General features: G+C 41.9%; 1 protein-coding gene across 2 annotated transcripts in view; it reads left to right on the top strand.

Moving 5' to 3' along the window:
• The first annotated feature begins 840 nt into the window (after nt 1-840).
• The window catches only part of QSER1 (glutamine and serine rich 1), a 693,647-nt gene continuing 685,232 nt past the window's right edge, over nt 841-9,255 (top strand). For both annotated transcript variants that reach the window (XM_085648248.1, XM_085648247.1), the window contains exon 1: nt 841-1,185. In XM_085648248.1, coding sequence (XP_085504374.1) covers nt 1,085-1,185 — 101 coding nt within the window. In that variant the 5' untranslated portion in view covers nt 841-1,084. The remainder of the gene's footprint in view (nt 1,186-9,255) is intronic.

Here is a 9,255-nt window from a genome sequence, read left to right as displayed (position 1 = left end):
TGTCACGTGGTACCCGGGTACTCATGGGTACTGTAGTTTTTTCGTTTTATAAACTGTTTTGATTGGCTGCTGGGCATTTCTAATAAAGAAATGAGAAAGCATAATCGGAGCCTCCTGTCCTGACATAGAATGATGAGATGCTAAACGTGGGTCAAAGCTTATACGTGCGTGCACGTTTACCGTTTGGCATTTCTATTATCAGTGAAGCAAACGACAAATATCAAAATAACTGCAATTTCTACAGCCCCTTCACTATGTTCGCTCCAGCATTATTTACACTGTGGACATTTTTCAAATGCTCGCAGGTCTGTAGCGCCGTAAACATTGGAGTTTTCCTTGCCAAACATCGCTCACTTTCGAGCAACCCGCATGTTATTTGCACCAGCTTCCCCTTTCTCCTTCCTCCAGATGTTGATATATTCAATATCGGAGCCTGGAAGACAGTGTAGCACTGACACGTTTGTACCGAAGGCCATTGAAGACATGGGTGACAGCGGCCATCTCGAAAGGGGGCAAGCGGTCCAAATTTACCAGAACGCAGGTATGTATACTGTGTCGTTTCAAGCAATAATGGTTGTAATATGTTCACAATAACAATGCTGCTATAATAGATTTAGTAAATAATATAATTATTCATTCTAAATATTTAAATGAATTTATACAATAATGCAAAAAACCCGTTTACTGTTTTTGCCATCAAAGATTATTAATATATCTAAGTCTGCTGAGGAGCTCCTATTTGATTTGGGAAACAAATTCTACTGTAAGATGGCCGACTGCCTTGAATTTTCCGTGTACAGGGTAAATAATTGCTGTCCTCTTTCTATGGCTTTTTTGAGCGAAGAACTCAGAGGAGGTCCCCGCAGTGGGTAGGTGGCGATGGTGCTATCCTGGTGCATGCTGGGAAGTGAACCAACATGGGGGAGCTGTGCTGCACCTCGCAGTCCAATAACATTGAATAACAACAATAAATATTAACGCCGAGTCAACCGCACGGTGTCTGAGCCACCCGCTTGCACCCTCTCTGCAGCTTCCCCACTGTACGTACGCTCGAAATGTGAAGGCCCCCGCCCATTGCTCCCGGATGATGGAGAGGAACTACCCGACCAGCAGCTTTAGCGATCCGCTGGCTCCCACCGCACAGACAGCCGCTTGGGCCTACGAGCGAGCCGGGCTCAAACCCAGGTGAGCGGTCCCAGAGAAAGGAGGCAGTGTCTAAGTGAACACACAGATCACAAAAAAGGACGTAATTATATTTTCCGGATGAGAGTCTAGTTTTTTTTGTGATGCATAGAGCTTTAAATTGATATGTAGGGAAGGAGACTAAGGTTTTAGTGATATACAAAGGACACCAAAATCCACCTCGGGTTTAGTGTCGTACAGGTGGAGGAGTGTTGTACAGGTGGATGCAGTCTTCAAAGGATAGGCCCTAAAGGGGGACACAGTGTTCGTTGGGGACTTCATGATGTTCCATAGTTGTCAAGTTTTGCATTTGGTCACTGTAACGTCCTCCTCAGTCTGGGTACTTGCAAATGATCACGCCACACACTGAGTTTGCTAATACGTGTCTTTATTCCTCAGCATTTAACCATTAACTAAACATTCTACATCATGATTTTATAACCCCCACACTTATGTCAGTGTTCTGCGGAGTCCTTTGGGAACCAAAAGGGTCCTGTCATCTTAAACTTAAAAGACACTAAAGGGCATATGTACAAGCCCCTATCGCCACCACAACGTCACTTTCACCAACTTTGTGACGGCGATAGGGGCTGCGCCTTATGTACACTTAACATGGCTTAACGCTGCCTTGTACATAAGGCCCCCTTTCACGCTATGGTTAGCGTGCCCCATCCTGTACATAAACCTTTAAAAAAAAATGCCATTTTGTCACTCTCATGTGTGCTGCATGAAGCAGCACACATGAAAGTGGCAGGCATTTTAGGATTGTTTATTTGCAGGAAGGGACACCTTCCTACACATAAACAATCCACCCCTGCATGCAGACACCCACCTGCATTGGTGCTAAGTGGCTAAACTTAGCACCATCGCAGGGGAAAGCGCAAGGCTACACCACATTTTTGTAAATATGGTGCAGCCTTGCGTTTCAGAAGTGGCGGACCGTGGCGTTAAGTCAAGGAGGCTAATGCCATGCTCCGCCACTTCCTTGTACATATCCCCCTACATCTCCCCCTTTGTTAAATTACAAATACAAATAACCCATATACACATCACAAATCTTCAATAAGTTGTTTTGGTACTCAAATCAGTCACTCAGATCTGATCATGTGAGGCTGCGGAGATAATGGAGAAGTGTCCATGACTGGCACTGGGGACAGAGACATTGGTACCATTATTGGGCTCTCTGGATTCTCACTTCCGAACCTCTGGATCAGTCTCACTTACTGAAAACTGTAGTTGGAGAATGCTGAGGCAGTTACTTGAAATGCAAGTAATCTCATGTAATGGACTTTCCAGGACAATGAGAAGTCACTCTGTGTCCTTTAGTAGTCGGAACACTCAGACGGTCAGCATAAAAAGGAGCATCAGACTTGCATTTCTGTTTTTGCCTGACAACTTGGTCTCCTCTTTTATGCACAGTGCTCCGAACACAGTGGCGTCTTTCCGCATAGGTCTTCATTTTGCGTTTGGGAGACGAATCAGTGGTGTGAATTCTAATAATGTCAATAGATTTTTCAGTAGTCCATTCTGGCGGTTTGGTTCTTATTACTCTCCCAAACATTAAGATGGCAGGGCTTTCACCTGTGGTAGAATGGGGAGTTGACTGGTATGCACAAAGCGTAGACTGAAGAACTGATTTGAGTTCAAGCTTTACCAGCATAGCGTGTTGAACGGTCTTGAGGGTGCTCATAAATCTCTTTATTTCTCCTGTGGCCAGAGAGGTGTGCTTTTCTGAAGCTTGAGTTTTAGATGAGTGAGGAAATCTTTAAATTCTTGACTATTGAAAGGCGGGCAATTGTCAGATTTCAAAATTGAAGGAACACTCCATGTTGCAAAAATACTTTCTAATCTCTCAATGATTCTGTCATGAGTAGTTGATGAGAGAACTTCGACAAGGGAAAAACAGGAATATTCATATATTTATCAACAATTACTAGTAGATGATGCTTACTATCAAAGGGTGCAAAGACATCAATTTTAATCTTCTTCCATGCATGGCACACCTCGAAAAATATACATGCTATGCTACAGATTTTATCAGGTCACCTTATCTTTCGGACCTACTCGCCCAATCTGGCGAGTTGACTAAGAACAGGTGTTCTCTTTAGTCAGAACGTGATGGAGCAATAAAGATGCCTTTAAATCTTGTATTTATCTTGTCACATTTGCTCTGTGTTCAGAGACAGAGGTCAGAAGTCAGTTTACAATTACTTCTCGTTTTCTGACTGCAGGGGTCTAGAATTCTGTAAAGTGAACTGTCTGACCTGCTTCAAGAGAAGTGTGAAATAAAAGGCTGTAGGGTATCAGATTTTTCCTAACACTCGTTTAAATAGCTAATAAGTCAACTGTACCAACATTTCAAAATGTATTTCAGTAGCTGTGGAAGCCCAATTTTTGTACTGTGTGATGAAAAAAATATTTTAAAAGAATGAAAAATCAGTACATTTTACATACTGATGTGCAAATGGTAAATGTGTTCTGAAACCCAATTTTCACAGATTATGGCTAATACACTATATAAATGTATCCGTAAAGCTGCTAGGTAGTGGGTTGGTTTTTGGCCATTTCTTCGAAATGTACTGTCTGTAAATGACAATGCGCTACCACATCATGCTTTAGTAATATATTAATTAAAAGTGCATGTTTAAACATGAACTGAGAATCACTCCTGCCCATGCCACGATGGTAATGCTAATGGTAAACTGAGAGTCAAGTTAGGGATCATGTGTACCCTAAATGTGGGCTAGATACACATAGAGCAAATGTAGTATATTTAATCAAACTAAAGAGTCTTGTTTTGTACAGCAGATATGATAAACTCAAATATTTGAAGGTGCACTCATCTGTGAGCATGAAGAAAAAGGCGACTGTGTAAAATAATATATTTGCCAATGATCACACAATTTGTAACCAGTTTACAGGTCAAGTACAGTCAGGTCGAGTAGATTATTCAAGTAACCTGACCTGCTAATCTAGTAACATTTGTATGATTTTTCGAGGCCTGCATGCTTTGGATGATCAGACATGTTTAAAAAATGCAGTGTTGTTTTCGTTGGAAAGCAGTTGCACCAATGACATTCCCTTAACTCTTTTTCAACTCTTTCTTGAAGACGAGGGAACCACACTCGGTCCCGTAGAGCTCACACATATGTACCATAACAAGTTACTGGCCATACCAAGGAAGGATCGCAGCATAGTTACATCTTGTGGGGGAGAAATGGATGACAAGGCTTGAACTTTATTTGGATCCATAGTCATTCCCCCATCGGAAAAGATATGACCAAAGAACTTGAGTTTGGTTTTATGAAACTCACACTTTGCTGCATTTAAAGTGAGATCTGCATTGGCAAGTGTACAACACAATTGCGTAAGAGCTTTATCATGTTCCTTTTGTGCCGCTCCAAAAACTAGTATGTCATCACTGTAATTGAAAGCATTTGTGACTCACTGTATTATGCAACAGATTACTTTGGGAAAGAGTTCTGCAGCTGACATCACTCTGGAACATAGTCTTTCAATCAATAAGGTGGTTTACTCACCCATGAGGGTCTCAAGGCGCTGGGGGTGGGGGTAGAGGGTGCAGCTCCGGATCTGACGAAGAGCCAGATCTTGAGGCCCTTCCTGAAGGTGTGCAGAGTAGGGGAGTGTCTGATGCTGAGTGGGAGCTCGTCCAGGCTTTGGCTGCGATGTAGTCTTTGATATCTAAACAAACCAACATGAGTCAAACAGGTAGTAATGTTCCAGTAGTTTTCCTCCAGTTCGAGTTGGTAATACTCTTTGTTCAAATCAAGGCGGGAAAAGACTTTAGCTCCATATAGCTGTGTAATCATGTCAGCAATGTGCAGACATGGATGGCGTTCTCTTTCAATCGCCTTGTTCTCTTGGCGCATATCGACGCAGATGCACACTGCTCCTCCACTATTCTTTTTCGGCACTACCACAATAGGTGATACCCATGAGGTCGAATCAGTAGCTCGCGCAATGATTTTGTGCTTTAATAGTGTCAAGTTCTCAACAGCCTCCTGTAAATGAATGCAATTCGACAATGTCGTTGAGCAACAGAACGTATGTCCTCATTTATGTGAAGTTGCACTTTTATGGTCTTAAGTCTTCATAGTCCATGAAACAAGGATGGAAACTGATTCACTATCTCATGATAGGCATTGACATTGTTGTTTACAGAAATCAGCCCCATGTCAGCAGCAGTACTGAAACAGAGTAAACACGCACTCGATAAGGTGCCTGGCATGACATGAATTGGTGCTTACATTTTGGTCATTTTATGTTTCACAGTTGCTAAGAATGAGCCTTGACTTTGCAGCTGCATCGAAGAAGCCCACGTACACACTTTGGATTTCGACAGGATTAAACGGGACACTGAAGACAGATTACTGTATTTTCCCGCTGGCATAATGTTTATTGGTGCACCACTATCTATGATAAAAGGTATGAAGCACCCATTCACTTTCAATGTGATTCTTGGACAGTGTCCAAATTAATTTAGCACTTTTACTTGTCGACCTAGCTTCAACCTACATTCTTCCTCGCAAGAAGCTAATTCTACATGCGCATGTAGTTCAGTGGCCAACATTGACATCGCACACCCATCTTCCTTATGGTCGCTTGACGGTGACGGACCTTTAGATGAGGTATTTGATGACAATCGACGTTGATCAGTTTCTGCTTGCCTCAACTGATGTGGTCGCTTGGCCTTGTGGGTGTGCGTAGAATGTCGCGTCTGGAACGTTCTGGCATCCGTTTTGTTTTCTCCATGTGACGCACTTGCTCTTTCCTCCCATTTTGTTTTCTCAATGTGACACACTTAATCTTACCCTCGCTTTGCAAACCGTTACAAAATGGTTCTCTTTCCCGTAGCCTTTGCATATCTGTCCAATGGCATGTCATTTACCTTCATGTGTAAAGGAAAATCCACATCAGAAACACACAATTTTTTTTCCTTTTTTTTAAAGACATTACTTTATGGCCTTCTCCCTTGAGTGAACTTCCTTTATTACACTCGGCACTGATTCATTTTGGGCCTTTTCCGGCCTTCATGTTAGCTGCTTTTCTGTCAGCTCTTTCTTAAGATCTGGCAGACATGAGTACTCTCTCCAAGCTGAGCGTCTTTCAGCATTCGTAATCTGAAGGAATCGGAGGGACAACCATCTATCACTCGGAGATGCATAGCCTCTTCATCATTTAACTCGTTGAACTTGCAGTGCTTGATGAGCGAATAAAATCTTTCTACACTCTCATCCATTGTTTCACCATCTTTCTGCCTTTCTTTGTTGAAAATGTAACTTTCATAGTCACGTGTGACATTGGATTGAACTTTGTGTTTAGCACCCCTTTGATTTTGACAGTACATCACTTCACCACCGCATGGTATTTTCTTTATCTCTTCTTTTACTCCTTCACCTGCAAAAATCTTAAGATGTTTAATGATATTTTAGTAATTTACTTCTTCCAGTGCATCAATGAAATCATCAAAAGTTTCGATCCAGGCAGTTCATCTACCGCCAATATTCTTCTTTTTAGTGGTGTCGAAGGGAGACGGTGGTTTTAGGAATTTCAGCAGCATCATATTCTTTGGAACTTTCTGCTGCCGGGAGCAGACCTCGCTCCTGCAGCATCTGCTGTCCGCTTGGACCGGCACTTTTGTCAAGCGCTAGCCATGTGCTAACATTTGGATCTTTGTGCCCTCTTTCTGGTTGTGAGGCCCTGTCTTCTTCTTTGGCGGTGAGTAGTGGCTTCGCTTCTTACACAGGTTCTTTATCCTTTTCACCTCTTTGGACGGTATCTGGTTTTTAGTGCCTTTAGCGTTTCTTTGCATCAAAACTATTTCGTTTTTTAGCACTTCCTTGCACTCGTCTACCACTGCCTTTAGTACTGCCATACTGTATGAATGACAGCTCTGTGTTATGCTGTGGCGCTGTACCTCTTTTTTCGACTTTACTAGCAAGTTTCTAGCCGATGACAAAAACTTTCTGTAAGGTCTTGCAGTGGCTGGAGTGGCTCTTTGACTCCACATATGCCAGCCGTGTATTTTCAGTTCTATTGAGGTGCACGAGCAGTTTGGTGGACCATGGCAAACTCCAGGAGAGCACTCAGTTCTTCGGGTCGCAAGGTTTATGTAACCCCAATCTCTTCGCCAGTTGTACCATCCTTCCCAGCACAGTTACTTGCAAATTATCACGCCACACACAGAGCTTGGTGTGAGTGTCTAACCGCTAACTGAACATTCTACATCATGAAGTCTATCACCCACACACGCAGTTATTTCACGTTTACAAGGAGTTCGTGAGGAACCAAAGGGTCCTGTCATCTCTAACTCAGAAGACATTCCACTCACATGTAGCATTCTTATGTTTTCAGTATTCTCATGAGTAACATTTTAACCCCTTCAGCGCTGGGCGAATTCCGCCGCGGTGCTGAAGGGTTCGTGCGCGGGCGGGCCGATGACGGAACGGTTCCGTCATGAGCACAGCTCAACCGTGGCTCATGACGGAACCGTTCCGTCATGAGCATGGAAGGGGTTAATGTATTATGTGCAGGGCTTCCGGTTTTATGGAATTAATTTTTTTAGCATTTCCATTTGTATTTATCCATATTTATTTTTGGGCCATCTTATTCATATTTGTCCATATTTATTTTGTGTTTTGAGAATAAATGGAGTCTTAAAATGGTATATTTCCATATTTATTTAACTGATAAATATGCGTTCATACTTTGATGCCTGTCGTGTTTCAGTAAATTAAGCAGCCAAATATAGCAGAACACTCCACCCACAAGTAAATATCCGCATTATTCTACATATCTGTTGCGTGTATCTAGGGAAATCTCAATCTGTTTTTTTTATTTCACTCCCCATGCTGTCTATCGGCTCAGCTGTTGTCCTGGAATTCGCGAAAGACTGCACGGACAGTCGCTCACAAGAAACACAATTTTCAGTATTTTCCCGCTATTAAAAATAAATACAGACATGAAACATTTTGTTTTCTGTAAAAGTCAGTAAAAACGAACTGGGAGCCTTTATTATGTGTGACATGGTCTGTAGGATGCCCAGATTTCCCTTATTTACCCAAACAGTCCTGATTTTTTGCGGACTGTTTCAACAGTTTTCATTAAAATATATGTGGAGCGGATTGGCTGAGGTTGCACATTACATTTAAAAGTGCAGGGTCACATTCTCTCCAGGGACAAAAGTTGTTTTAGAGTTTCTTTTAAAGGCTCATCTGTTGTGCTGTAGTATCTCAGTGGTACAAAAAACAATGGTCCTGGACCAATCTCTCAAAGATAATAGCTTTTTACAGCACTAATCACTCAACAGTTCTGAGCATCCAAAAGATCAGCTCACGGTTGCATGAAAACAATTTCATTCAAGGATAGAAGATGTGCAACAACCAATGATTTCAAAGAAAGCATGTATTTATTTTTTATTTAACAGAGTTTAATCAATTCACTGAATTATAAGTGAAAGCTAGAAAGGGTCAGAAATCGACACCCCATTTATTATAATGGTAGTATCTCAGTGAAGCAGCACAGTAGGATGTAAAGAGGGATTAATTAGCACCTGAGAAAGCCCGCCGCTAACACCTATCCTGGAACATCCCAGTTGCTTCATCATAACACTTGGGAGAGCAGGAGAGGGCCAGTTTCATTGAAACACACTTTGCACTATATTTGTTTTAATTATGAGAAGTTGGTACAACTTTAATGCCATATCATGTTTCAAAAAGAAAGAAAATGTTTTCTTATTGGTTCCATATTGTGGCAAAGGCAAGTAATTCTTTTTTTATTTTAAATCTTTGTGCATCGCTCCATGATCTACTTTGTAGGCACATATGTACCCTTTAGAATGTTTACCTTTACAGATCCAAACCACAAGTCCAAGAATGCAAACAGAATGAATTAGCTACTCGTGAGACAACTAGAGATCTCTGTAATGAAATGGTGCAAACTCTAAAATGCTAATTTTGTTTAGTATGTAGTCTGTTTCATAGGTTTGTGGGATGTGGCTGTGTGGTCCTTCCGTGGCAGTAAGTGTAGTCACAATAGTTTGCATGTCCTGGC

The sequence above is a fragment of the Triturus cristatus genome, chromosome 3_2, assembly GCF_964204655.1.
Source record: "Triturus cristatus chromosome 3_2, aTriCri1.1, whole genome shotgun sequence".
NCBI classification, from domain to species: Eukaryota; Metazoa; Chordata; class Amphibia; order Caudata; family Salamandridae; genus Triturus; species Triturus cristatus.
Note: the sequence above shows the minus strand (reverse complement) of the source record. Positions and strands in the feature narration are given on the sequence as shown.